The following is a 15,235-nucleotide window of genomic DNA, read 5'->3' on the forward strand; positions in this document are numbered from 1 at the left end:
TTTGGCCCCTTATCCTTTTGTTGCAGAATGAACTCTATTGTTCTTTTTTGTTCTGTTTACCCTTAGATTGCCCCCCAATCCCTTTTCAGTAATACGCACAGACTGACAAACATATAGATGGATGAACAGGGGGGCAAAAGCCCTCCCGCAGCAAATACTTATAAGTACATTGAATAGTTTGTTTTCTTTTCAATGCACTCAACAAATTAAAATTGTAATCATGAATATTTATGTTTTCCATTGGCATAAGCGTATTTGTATCAGCTTGAGCACATTCCTGACAGGCATCTGAATAATAAATGCTAAAATCTGTAAGTGCATACTTATTCCAGTAAATATGAAAGGATTACTCCTGTATGAAGTTAAGATTAATAGATTAATAAATGATGAAAAAAAGCTGAAATTGACTAAAATTGAGTGCATTGGAAAAAAAAAGGGATTTAACATACATTTTGTACATATAAATTTTTGTTACTGGAGGGCTTTTGTCCGCCATGTAAATTTCACAGGAGAGCTTTTGTCTGCCCAGTCATTTTCAGTCATTTCAACGAAAGGGCTTTTGTCCGTTTTGTCAATAATGGGCCGGAGGGCTTTTGTCAGTTTCCCATACAGTAATGATAAAGAGGAATATGCAAATTCCTGGGATCATCGAAGAATCCATTTGCAACTCTGCAAAAGTATTTTTCCGCAAAAGAGAGTGACATCCTGTGTGAAACATGTAAGAAGAGTGACACCAAGACAACAGTGATAGCTTGTCACTCCAAAAAAGAATGCCTGCATTACTCATAATGGTTTCTACCTGATGAAAATAAATGTAAATTGCTTATTTTCTTTTTATATTTCATTTTAGATCAAGTCTTTTTTTACAGTGAAACATTTTTCATGTAACAATGACGTGTGCATGATAGGTACATACACAAGCAACTAAACATCATTGGTTTTTATAACCGATTAATTTGGTCAATAGTAAAAATTATAACATTCCTCTTTTTTTTTACTTCTTTAGGAAAAAAAAATCAATTTGCATGATTTCAATACATTGTACCTCTTTTTTTAATATTTTATATCAATAACCTCAGTAAAAAAACTACAATGTCACCCATTTTTACATTGTTACTGTCAGGTTGTCAATCTTTTGTGCCCGAGAAATTTATTATCCAATTGGAGTAATGCTTTTTGTGATTTCTCGATATTTGCAGGATTAGCATATTCCTTGTTATCTGTACTGTTGATATACATGTATAAAAGTAAAGACCTTCTCTGGCTTTGTTGGTACAATGAGGTAGGTCGGTCCCTGGCATGGTGGCCATATTGCTATCACATGTTTGGTTGGCATTGTTACATCGGATTCTTCCTCTGACTCTGTGGGTGTGTCTATCTCCTCTAGCCTCGCCCCTTGTACATCTATCTGACCAAATGGTGTCTATCAATATATATGAGATTGTTAGTTTTAAGTATTAACAACAAACATGGTGGACATGATAGAGGGAGTCACAGACAATTGTTACCTATAAGCACAATATTTCTAAAGACCTACAAATATAATTTGACTGTTAAAGTCATATGACGACTTTCAGCCTCACTGGTGGAGAGATCTAAGATGCCTATATGTGTATAATTTCAAGCAAGAGCAGGCACTTGAGTAGACCCACAAACCTTCCATAAACTTGCTAGATACTTTCCTCATATGAAAGAATTGGAAGTCCCTGAGAAATATCCAGTGTTTTCTTTTGCTGAAAATGTTACCTCTAGAGTGCAACAAGGTTTTTCCATATTTGGGCTGTGTAACCCCGGGATTCAACAACTGTTCACAATGTGACAGTTATAAAGTATGGTGAGAGGATATAATATCTTACCTTATTTGATGGTGATCTATAGTATAAAGTATGGTGAGAGGATATAATATCTTACCTTATTTGATGGTGATCTATAGTATAAAGTATGGTGAGAGGATATAATATCTTACCTTATTTGATGGTGATCTATAGTATAAAGTATGGTGAGAGGATATAATATCTTACCTTATTTGATGGTGATCTATAGTATAAAGTATGGTGAGAGGATATAATATCTTACCTTATTTGATGGTGATCTATAGTATAAAGTATGGTGAGAGGATATAATATCTTACCTTATTTGATGGTGATCTATAGTATAAAGTATGGAGAGAGGATATAATATCTTACCTTATTTGATGGTGATCTATAGTATAAAGTATGGTGAGAGGATATAATATCTTACCTTATTTGATGGTGATCTATAGTATAAAGTATGGTGAGAGGATATAATATCTTACCTTATTTGATGGTGATCTATAGTATAAAGTATGGTGAGAGGATATAATATCTTACCTTATTTGATGGTGATCTATAGTATAAAGTATGGTGAGAGGATATAATATCTTACCTATTTGATGGTGATCTATAGTATAATGTATAGAGAGAGGATATAATATCTTACCTTATTTGATGGTGATCTATAGTATAAAGTATGGTGAGAGGATATAATATCTTACCTTATTTGATGGTGATCTATAGTATAATGTATGGAGAGGATATATATATCTTACCTTATTTGATGGTGATCCATAGTATAAAGTATGGTGAGAGGATATAATATCTTACCTTATTTGATGGTGATCCATAGTATAAAGTATGGAGTGAGGATATAATATCTTACCTTATTGATGGTGATCCATAGTTAAAGTATGGTGAGAGGATATAATATCTTACCTTATTTGATGGTGATCCATAGTATAAAGTATGGTGAGAGGATATAATATCTTACCTTATTTGATGGTGATCCATAGTATAAAGTATGGAGTGAGGATATAATATCTTACCTTATTTGATGGTGATCCATAGTAATAAAGTATGGTGAGAGGATATAATATCTTACCTTATTTGATGGTGATCTATAGTATAAAGTATGGTGAGAGGATATAATATCTTACCTTATTTGATGGTGATCTATAGTATAAAGTATGGTGAGAGGATATAATATCTTACCTTATTTGATGGTGATCTATAGTATAAAGTATGGTGAGAGGATATAATATCTTACCTTATTTGATGGTGATCTATAGTATAAAGTATGGTGAGAGGATATAATATCTTACCTTATTTGATGGTGATCTATAGTATAAAGTATGGTGAGAGGATATAATATCTTACCTTATTTGATGGTGATCTATAGTATAAAGTATGGTGAGAGGATATAATATCTTACCTTATTTGATGGTGATCTATAGTATAAAGTATGGTGAGAGGATATAATATCTTACCTTATTTGATGGTGATCTATAGTATAAAGTATGGTGAGAGGATATAATATCTTACCTTATTTGATGGTGATCTATAGTATAAAGTATGGTGAGAGGATATAATATCTTACCTTATTTGATGGTGATCTATAGTATAAAGTATGGTGAGAGGATATAATATCTTACCTTATTTGATGGTGATCTATAGTATAAAGTATGGTGAGAGGATATAATATCTTACCTTATTTGATGGTGATCTATAGTATAAAGTATGGTGAGAGGATATAATATCTTACCTTATTTTTGATGGTGATCCATAGTATAAAGTATGGTGAGAGGATATAATATCTTACCTTATTTGATGGTGATCCATAGTATAAAGTATGGTGAGAGGATATAATATCTTACCTTATTTGATGGTGATCCATAGTATAAAGTATGGAGAGAGGATATAATATCTTACCTTATTTGATGGTGATCCATAGTATAAAGTATGGAGAGAGGATATAATATCTTACCTTATTTGATGGTGATCTATAGTATAATGTATAGAGAGAGGATATAATATCTTACCTTATTTGATGGTGATCTATAGTATAAAGTATGGTGAGAGGATATAATATCTTACCTTATTTGATGGTGATCTATAGTATAAAGTATGGAGAGAGGATATAATATCTTACCTTATTTGATGGTTGATCTATAGTATAAAGTATGGTGAGAGGAGTATAATGTCTTACCTTATTTGATGGTGATCTATAGTATAAAGTATGGTGAGAGGAAGGATATAATGTCTTACCTTATTTGATGGTGATCTATAGTATAAAGTATGGTGAGAGGATATAATGTCTTACCTTATTTGATGGTGATCTATAGTATAAAGTATGGTGAGAGGATATAATATCTTACCTTATTTGATGGTGATCTATAGTATAAAGTATGGAGAGAGGATATAATATCTTACCTTATTTGATGGTGATCTATAGTATAAAGTATGGAGAGAGGATATAATATCTTACCTTATTTGATGGTGATCTATAGTATAAAGTATGGTGAGAGGATATAATATCTTACCTTATTTGATGGTGATCTATAGTATAAAGTATGGTGAGAGGATATAATATCTTACCTTATTTGATGGTGATCTATAGTAGAGAAAATATCCTCCCAACAACACACACCAACATTTTCTTGTTATACCATTCTTTACCTGCAATATATATAAACTGATGTTACAAATATAACCATATAACTTGTCAAAAAATTGTATAATAATGATATATCATCATTATAAACATGAACAGCTGTATGTGAACATATATTGAGACATGTTTTAGTCTTTCTATTTAACAAATCTCTACTGAGGAGGGGTAACATACGCCCAATGACAAATTTAAAAGAAGGTACCACAGACAAAAATATGCCCACAAGATGGATAGCAAACAAAAGCATCGCATGTTCAGCTAACACTTGTCTGTTAAAGGCAGCAACTATCAATAAAAGCAATTTAACAAAAATTCAGAGTTAAAAAATTGACACAAGTCAAACATATAGATTTCAGAATAATGCCCTAATGCTAACAACAGTAACTTGATTAACAAGTACTCCAAGTTTCATGTTGATACCTTTCATAGTTTTTTAAATGACTCTTTTTACAAAAATTCTAAGTTAAAAAGGGGCAAAATTCTGAAAATAAAGCTTTCAGAATTATGTCCCTTGTCCAACAGCTGGGCCTTGTCATGATAACCAAGTATTTCAAGATTATTTTTTTTATGTTGAACCTTTCATAGATTTTAAATCATTCTACTTAATCAGTCAATTTTGATAATAATTCTAAGTTAAAATATCCCTTGTTATACTATACAACTGTACCTTGTCACAATAAACATGTATACTAAGTTTAAAGTGAAAAGTTTTTACAATTTCTGAGAAAATGGACCTTAACGAAAAAGTTAACCAACACCAACAATAGCTCCAATTTTTTCTAGCTGAAAGCCCTTCTCTAACAGAACATTTAGCATGTACAGTTATAGATAATAATGGTAAGTCTATGATATAAATAAAGACCTTAACTTAATCTTTACAGTCTGACCACACTTTTTACTGTTTGGTTTACCAGTTTAAACAACCCACTAAATTAACAATGGACTGTACGTAAATCAAGGCATGACACTTCTTTTGCGCAATTTCAGGTGTATAAAGGTTTATGTTTAAAGCTGCATGCCTCCAGATGATTCAAAATATTTTAAGAAAATGAATCTTGAGAAATATTTTCTAGGATTTTAAAACAAGAGGGCCATGATGGCCCTGAGGTCGCTCACCTGTATATAGCCCCCCCCCCCCCCGGCCCAATTTTTACCCAAGATCTTTTATTTGTTTATTTGAACAGACTTGGTAGACACCCATAAGAACATGTTTCATGCAAAACATCTAAGTTCTAGCTCATTGGGTTTTTTAAAAGAAGATTTTTTAAGTTTTTACTATACACATATAGTTAATAAACAATGACAACCCCTCGGGGCAGGGCCAGTTTTAACCCCTGGCGCTTTTATTTGAACAAACTTTGTAGATATTTACTTAAAGATGTTTCATGCTTAATATCTAAATCTAGCTATTTGGGTTTTTTCAAAGTAGATTTTTAAGTTTTTGCTATACACATATAAGGAAAAATCAATGACCCCCGGGGCGGGGCCAGTTTTTGACCCCCAGGGCTTTTAATTTGAACATACTTGGTAGACACCCATTAGAACATGTCTCATGCTAGATATCTTAGCTCTAGCTCTTTGGGTTCTTTAAAAGAAGATTTTTTAAGTTTTTACTATATGCATATAGGGAAAATCAATGACCCCCTGGGGCGGAGCCAATTTTGACCCCAGGGCTTTTATTTGAACAAACTTGGTAGACATTCACTAGAAGATGTTTCATGCCAAATATCTAAGCTCTAGCTCTTACGGTTCTTTAAAAGAAGATTTTTTAAGTTTTTACTATATGCATATAGGGAAAATCAATGACCCCCCGGAGCGGGGCCAATTTGGACCCCAGGGCTTTTATTTGAACAAACTTGGTAGACATTCACTAGAAGATGCTTCATGCCAAATATCTAATCTCTAGCTCTTACAGTTCTTTAAAAGAAGATTTTTTAAGTTTTTACTATATGCATATAGGGAAAATCAATGACCCCCCCCAGGGCGGGGCCAATTTTGACCCCAGGGCTTTTATTTGAACAAACTTGGTAGACATTCACTAGAAGATGTTTCATGCCAAATATCTTAGCTCTAGCTCTTTGGGTTCTTTAAAAGAAGATTTTTTTAAGTTTTTACTATATGCATATAGGGAAAATCAATGACCCCCTGGGGCTGGGCCAATTTTGTCCCCAGGGCTTTTATTTGAACAAACTTGGTAGACATTCACTAGAAGATGTTTCATGCCAAATATCTAAGCTCTAGCTCTTACAGTTCTTTAAAAGAAGATTTTTTAAGTTTTTACTATATGCATATAGGGAAAATCAATGACCCCCCGGGGCGGGGCCAATTTTGACCCCAGGGCTTTTATTTGAACAAACTTGGTAGACACTCATTAGAAGATGTTTCGTGCCAAATATCTAAGCTCTAGCTCTTAGGGTTGTTTAAAAGAAGATATTTAAAGATTTTTCTTTTGGTTGCCATGGCAACCAGAGTTCTGCATGGAATTAAATTCTTTGAACAATTTTTAAAGGTGACCACCAAAGGAACATTCCTGTGAAGTTTGGATGAAATTGGCTCAGTGGTTTATGAGGAGATGTCATTTAAAGCAAAAGTTTACGGACGGACGACGGACGGACGACGGACGGACGGACGGACGGACGCCGGACGAAAAGCGATCACAAAAGCTCACCCTGTCACTTTGTGACAGGTGAGCTAAAAAGTAAAAAGATTCAAGATCCAAGTAAAAATTTACATATTATTTGCAATCAGTTACTTATTTTGGTGTATTTATCACCATATTTATACTGCGTTAGTAACGCAGTAAGGTTTTTTCCCCCGCAATTTTGGCATTCTTTTCGGTAATTTATGTGGTTTGTAAGCAACGTTTGCAATGTGTCAAATACATTTTTTGTTCACTTCACAATATTTTACTTTTAAATAAATTTTCAAAATTTCCATGAAAATGAGCATGAATGTGGAGGCATGCTGCTTTAACCCTTTACCTCATATATACACAAAACAACACACTTTCGACCCGCCCCCCTCTTTTAGGCCTCAAATAGTGAAAAAATGTCCTATTTGGGCTCCAAACACATGTTTTCGTTTGAGAAATGTTGCTAAGATAAGTGAGCACTTTTTCAGCGCCGCCCCCCCCCCCCATCCAAAAGATACATCAGGGGGATGTGCCCCCTTCTGTTTGGGGGGGTTTGAAGGGGGGCATTAGTCCCCCTCATCGCCAAGAAAATTTTGGATTTGTGAGAGGCTAAAATTGACCCAAGGTCTATCATAAGGTAACGTGTAACCAATGCTGAAAAGCCTTTGACTCTATCTCAATCCCTTGGGAAGTTGCAGCACTTTGAAATAAATTTTGATGGAAAAACTCAAGGCAAAATAGTGATTTTTGGCAATTTTGAGATGTCCCCTCGTTGCCATGGTAACAGGAAATTTAAGACTGAGCATGTCGTTACAAAGGCAATGGTCCAGTCAACATTTGTGCCAAGTTTGATTAGTATTGAAGCATTTTTCATAGTTTGATAGCAGTTTGAACTTGTAACAGGAGACTTTTTAATGAAAACGGCCCTTTTTCACAATATGCTCATAAGGGAAAGGGTTAACATATTGTTACCTTGATGAGAAAACCTTTGATGACAGCTTTAGTTTCGACCTGATCTAGAAGATAACTTGTGGCTTGTCTCTTTAACACTTTCTGAAGAACTAAAATCACAAAAATATCTGTTTTAAAACTTATCAAAAACTGAAAACTAAATCAAATATGTAAAGGTATACAGTATTTATGCATTTGTATCAGTTAAAGTGTAATTATGATTCCAATAAGACCAACCACACGCGTACATTCAATTATTTTTTATTCATATCGATTTCGAACTAGTATGTTCTTCGTCAGTGAATAAACAGGAAGAGACGTCACATGATGTCAACGTCAAAGATGGCGGGAAATATACATTGTTACTTTACGTTATATTAAAATCCATTAAAAAATTAATAAAGATTTCAATATATATATATATATATATAAAAATTCACGGATTATGAAATGCAAGTATTTCCTATATATATATTTTTTTTTTAAAGTGTAATTGAAATCACAGCATATTTTGTTCACAGACATACAAAGAAATATCATTGAAATAACCTTGGACATGAAATTAGAAGCATGTATGTATCAATTTACTGTTTTCATTTTCAACAGAGAATTTTTCAGTTCACTTCAATTGACAACAGAATAAAGTTTATGTTAGAGTAAAGGGGAATAACTCAAAACATTACAATTAACCATTTACTCTGTTAGATCCTGTAACTCAATTTTTTACAGTTTTATATCATAAATATAATGCTCAAATAAAGATTTATCAATATTGCACCTTCCAAAAAGCATCATTTGTTAAGATATTGCCTAATTTACATTTCATGTTAATAAAGGGAGTTATTCTATAAAGTCTGAGTCAATTTTTCAATTAGAAATGAACGCATAAATGATTATATATACGGACAAATATTTGCAGTACATATTTTACATATTTTTGAATGTTTGAAAATTGTTTTAGAAGCATAATTATATAAATACATTGTATATAAAATTTCACTTAAGCGTGGTAACTACCTTAATCTTTAACTGTACTAAAATTGAAGTTGTATGAAATGTTTTTTTGTTTGTTTGTTTTCTAGTAGTTTTTATTTCAAAGATGGCTCTCAATTTTTCTTACATTAATTGAGAGAAGAAAGAAGACAATAAGAAAGGTAACTGTAATGAGTACCTCGAACCCATCTGTCCGTCTCTGTGTACGTGTCAGCTGAGAGGTAATATGTTCTTTTATCATGGAGGATCTGAAATTCAATATAGTATTTTATACACAATAATATTGAAATTCACATTTTATTTTGTCTTTTTAACCTTTGAATAAGGGCTAACCTTTATTGCAATATTTGCATGTATCTCAATGTAGGTTTAGTGCATGTCTTTTATGTACACTGACTTCAATCATCAAGAAAATTCATCTGATTATTTCAAAATTCCACAAGTAACATTTCACATATATTATTTGGCTATATTAAAAACTCAATTTTCATTGAAAATATGAAAAGGCAATTTTATGTGTTCTTCCCAAAACAAGCAACAATGAAGACAAAGTTAAATGTGATAAGTTATGTATAACATGTTCTGCTGTGTTTGATAACAGAGTCGACAGGACATCCAAATCTTATAATTTTTTCTCATATTCTATTTACCTCAAATGTTAGTTCTCCGTGAGTCCTGGAAATTTTAGTCTGGTCATCAAATTTTATACATCCCTGAGGTTTCTTGAGCATATCATGCTGAAAACCAGTCAAAAATTGTAATTTCTAGTTTTTATATGTACATCATAAAAATATATATTGCTAATACAAATAAGGCTTTAAGATTTGAATAAATCAACTATGAAATAGTAACATATACACATTTATTTTCAGTTTAATATTCATAACTGAAATATTAATAATAATATGAAATATTTCTTCATAACATACAATTTACATTTTCACACTTACAGAACGATAGAATGACTAAGTACAGTACAAAATAGCCTATTTTACATGACATGAATGGTTTGACCTTATGTATCACTTTTCACAAGTGTTGAAATGTTAGAAAAGCTGGCACTGCCTATAAAAAAATTCATGATGTCTCTTTTGCAAGTCTAATCAATTGGACTAATACAAACTGTTAATACCCCACACCCCCTCCAAAAAAAAGCTTTAGTTTCTTAAAGAACAAATTCAGTAGAAATATAATTTACAATATTCATTATTGTGATGTCCTGATTTAATGACATCATATCTGGAGTAATTATCTAAGTTAACTTTTATTTCTTCATAAATTGTGACTTATCACAGGAAATCATTTGTTTCTAGTTCTTTGTTGTTTACTCCAGAAGACATCTTGATAAAATGCTGTTTTATAACAAAATCCATTAATCAATACATTGAAATATAAAACAGAAAGAAAACAAGTTTAAATAAAGGAAATGCTCGTTACCATGGAAATAATTCTGACACTCACCATTGATTAACAATAACAGCATAAGTAAGGTTTAAAACAATTTTGAAGAAATATTTAGAAAAAAAAAAAGCATTAATTTTCTGTTGTTGAATGAAGATGAAAAATGTATTTATCATGCCCAAGTTCTTTTCATTAATTTTAAAATCAATAATGTATTCACATGATTGGAATAATTCATTTATTCTGTTGGTCATGTGACTGTGATAAAACACTCATGCTGATGATTTGTTGTTTATCTTGATTAAATGACTAAAACTAATAACTAAAAATTCTTTATAGGTTTAATACTAACTTAATAAAAATGGACTAGAAAAAGCATTTTCGTGAAATTTTAGAGGAAAAAAAACTTGATCCTAAAATTAATCTTTATTTTGATTTGATTATTGTTGTATTTGTATAATTATTCCTAAATTTTACCCCAAAAAATAAACCATTTTATTTTAGCCTATTGCAATCTATTTTCATTTCATAAACCAATGAAAATAAAATCTAGAACTTTGATCCTGATCCAGAGTTTTTCTTAGTGGACAATCAGCCTGGATTTTCAACATTATTTCTCTAATAAAACATCGTACCTGAGACTTGTAGTAGAAGAGTTCCGAGCCCCTGAGTACAAACCATCGTTTCTTCCAAGTTTTTACCTTTCCACCAAGTTTGGATAGATATCCACACTTATCAAGTGTGTCCTGTAATATGATTGTCTAATATAGTATATACACTTAATTTTTAAAATAAACCTATAGAGACAAAGTTTTCCTACACAAAATAGAACATAAACAAATAGTAATGTACAGTAAATAAAATGAATTAAAAAAAACTCAATTTTAAACTTTACTCATATGTACATTGGACTGTAATCTCTAAGGAAACACAAACTGTGAAAAAAAATCTATGTTCATTACTATTTAACCTGTATCTTGGTTTATCAATAAGATCATTGAAATACTGGTGATGCTTGTATACCATGTGAATTAAAACTTTAAAACAAAGCTATGAATACTGCTGTATTTCTGAACATTAATGTAACCAAATTTATATTCCTATATAAAAATTGCCACATTTTGTCAAGGGTATATAAATCATATAATTTCAAATATTTATAATTGTGTTTTCCAAATTTCAAAAGAAAAAAAGCAGATTCAGAGTGTAAGGGTTCATAAAAAAACATTTTAGCAGATATAACTCAAACATAATCTTCAATAGCTTAGATTGAAACTCGAAAGTGATTAATATAAGTTGTAAGAACTTGTTTCGCAATCAAGCTTAAAAACATGTGTTTAAACCAATAGCTTAGATCTATTTAGACAGATTAAAAATACATTTATACACTAAAACTATTGGTGAGAGAAATGTAAATTATTTTCTATATTTATTACATGTACAACAATAATTGTTTTGTGATGCTTGGTTATTTTTTTCACTCAATTTTAACAGTTATTCTAATGTAAATACCTTAAGATACTGGTTTTCCATAAAATATTAAAGTACAAACAGAAATTGACACTGACATAATAGTGTGCACATATATTTTAATTCATAATAAAAACACTGTTTAGGACAATATATTATATCTTTTTGTTGTGTTTAAACCAAAAGTCTATTCAGCTGTGTAACTCTATCAACCACGTCTAGACAATATATATTAACAAAACTTTTTTTAACCCATTAATTCACAAAATCCTGCAGATTTATTCGTGTAAACTTATATTCACTCAAATGCTATTAAAGCAAAATATTAATCGGCCACAAATATTCACTGGTTTACAGTATGTGAAATCATTAATCATATACATACATGTTTACTTTCTTCATATTTGAGGAGTTTTTGCTCGGGTTCTGATGTGTCAGAGTCGCTACTCAACGAGAGGTTGTCCGGAGGGTTGGCATAGTCACCAGACACCTCTGATGCACCAGAATGACGGCTTACACCTGTAAATTATCACCAAACAAACATATTGTTCAAATACAAAAAAATAATTTCACAATAATAAAGATAGATCAGAGTTAAAAATTTGTTACTATTAACTAACAAACTAAATTAATCTAGTATATTTTATGGTAAAAGTCGTCAGATTATTCTTTAATGAACAGAAACTTAAACAAGAAACTTAACATACTGTGTTAATGGGCATCTGTCAAGGGCAAGGACTATCATTCTGACAAAACTTCAAAGTTAAAAAAGGAACATAACACTGAAAAAATAGCTTAACTGCACCTTGTAATGATAAGCCAAGTATTCCAAGTTTCTTGACAATAATTTTTACAATGTTTGAATAATGGGCTACATTAAAATGTTTGCAGAACTACGACAAAGATGACACATCAATCATAATAGCTTGACTTTTTCTTTGAATCAGACAAGCTAAAAATACAACGTAAAAAATACACATTAACCATATTTCTCACAAAACCCTGATCAAAATTTTTAATTTAGCAAAATTTAATTGAAAGTAAATTGTTTGTAGTTTTATATGGTTTGTTTTGTTTGGGTCAGATTATAACATTATTTCAGTAATATACTGCCATAGGTAACAAGTGCTTCTGTATGTTCTCTGCAAGTCTAAACATTTTTTTTCTTTTCAAATACCTGTCAAATCTTTAATGTACATCATTTGAAACAACAGTGGGCCAAAATGGCATGATATATACATGTATATCTATTTTCATCAACAAAACATGATATATATAGAACATTTTACCCATTCCTCTTTTTGTGGCCCCGGAACTGCTCTGGTTAACTTGTTGTCTCCTAGCAATGGTACGTGGAGTGGCTGGAGCCCCTTCTACATCACTGGTTCCATCATCGTCTGATGACTCGCCACTCTCTTCACTAAATGGAGTGCTGCGTATTTGCATAGCTTTCTGAAGGTCATAAAGTAACAAGTGTATAACAAGAGCACCGCTAGGCGGAGCATTATATGCCCGAAAGTGATTTTTTTTTTTTAGTAAAGATGACACATTTGTAAGACAGGGGAATTAAATAAAGTATAACTTCCTTCAAATAACAATCCTCCTTTGAAGTTTCAATATTGTGGTCCAAATGGAACTTAAGTTATGCCCCAGAAACTGTTTTCAATTCTAAGGTAATAGTGACCTTGACCTTTGACCTTGTGACCCCAAAATCATAAGGGGTCTTCTACCCAATATGGACAATCATACTATGAAGTTTAAACACAGTAGGCCAAATGATACTTAAGTTATGTTCCGAAAACTGTTTTCAGTTTTAAGGTAATAGTGACCTTGACCTTGTGACCCCAAAATCAATAGGGGTCTTCTACCCAATATGGACAATCATCCTATGAAGTTTGAACACTGTAGGCCAAATGGAACTTAAGTTATGCTCCGGAAACTGTTTTCAGTTTTAAGGTCATAGTGACCTTGACCTTTGACCTTGTGACCCCAAAATCAATAGGGTCTTCTACCCAACATGGACAATCATCCTATGAAGTTTGAACACTGTAGGCCAAATGGAACTTAAGTTATGCTCCGGAAACTGTTTTCAGTTTTAAGGTCATAGTGACCTTGACCTTTGACCTTGTGACCCAAAAATCAATAGGGGTCTTCTACCCAATATGGACAATCATCCTATGAAGTTTGAACACTGTGGGCCAAATGGAACTTAAGTTATGCTCCGGAAACTGTTTTCAGTTTTAAGGTCATAGTGACCTTGACCTTTGACCTTATGACCCCAAAATCAATAGGGGTCTTCTACCCAATATGGACAATCATCCTATGAAGTTTGAATATTGTGGGCCAAATGGAACTTAAGTTATGCTCCGGAAACCAATTTGCTAACAGACGGACGGACAGACAGACGGATGGACGGACGCCAGGGGGTATAACATAATATGTCCGAAATTCTTTCGGGCATATAAAAAGTGGGACTATGGAGATATACATGTATAATGAACCAGCGGTAAACCTAAATCAATCTGAGATTATATATATTATCTGATCTCTTGTTCACTGTCTCAGCAAGGTTAATACTTTTGTTATAATATTTTTGGGAAGACTGGCTTTAAGTTACACTGTAAAGGTCAAACGGCGACTTTCCAACTTCACTCATTGGAGAATATGGCACTTCCTTCAGTATTTCAGGATAGATTCCTCACAAGAAAGAGTCCAAAGACACTGATGGCATTCACATCTACAGAAGAGAGTGGCTAAGGATTTAAAATCAGTGGTCTTATCACTAAGCAACAAAGGGCCCTTCTGCATGTGTGTTTGGATTTGTTTATCCTTGCTAAGAGAATAATAATTCATCTGTAACTGATATAACTGATATTATAAGCCTTTAAGTTATATCTGTACAAATGTGCATACTATATATCCCATTTCGAGGTCGTCCCTATCTACTAACAGTGATATTAAATAAGATGGGACAACTTGGACACTATGAATAAGAGGCCCCTTTAAACAATAGGTTAGTTTCAGAAGATGTGAAGAACTAAACTAAATTATTAAGTTAAATATAATTATATTGTAATACATACACACACTTACCCCTTTTAATGTGGCATACACTGGAACACTTACATTTCCAAACAATTCCCTTGCTGACGCATTATCTGTTAAAATACATATATAAACTAATATTAATGCAGGAATATATTTGAGAATTTATGCAAACAATAATCATCACTGCCATTCTGCATGCAACAAAACTGATTCTCTTAATATAACACAACAGTAAGATTCAGTGAATTCTCACAAAAGATTTAAGGGAAAGGG

At 32.1% G+C, this 15,235-nt stretch overlaps 1 protein-coding gene across 1 annotated transcript; it reads right to left on the bottom strand.

Moving 5' to 3' along the window:
• Positions 1-1,255: 1,255 nt before the first annotated feature.
• Positions 1,256-15,072, bottom strand: LOC132754199 (pleckstrin homology domain-containing family H member 2-like; the record flags this gene model as incomplete). The annotated part of the gene is given in 9 exon segments (XM_060744793.1): positions 1,256-1,423; positions 4,392-4,472; positions 8,072-8,160; positions 9,222-9,291; positions 9,694-9,780; positions 11,080-11,190; positions 12,300-12,433; positions 13,204-13,366; positions 15,008-15,072. Coding segments are annotated over 9 exon segments (968 nt in total), but the record flags the coding sequence as incomplete, so codon positions are not given.
• Positions 15,073-15,235: the final 163 nt, after the last annotated feature.

This window comes from Ruditapes philippinarum, unplaced genomic scaffold (genome assembly GCF_026571515.1).
Source record: "Ruditapes philippinarum isolate M1 unplaced genomic scaffold, ASM2657151v2 ctg19258_1_1_1_1, whole genome shotgun sequence".
Classification (NCBI taxonomy): Eukaryota; Metazoa; Mollusca; class Bivalvia; order Venerida; family Veneridae; genus Ruditapes; species Ruditapes philippinarum.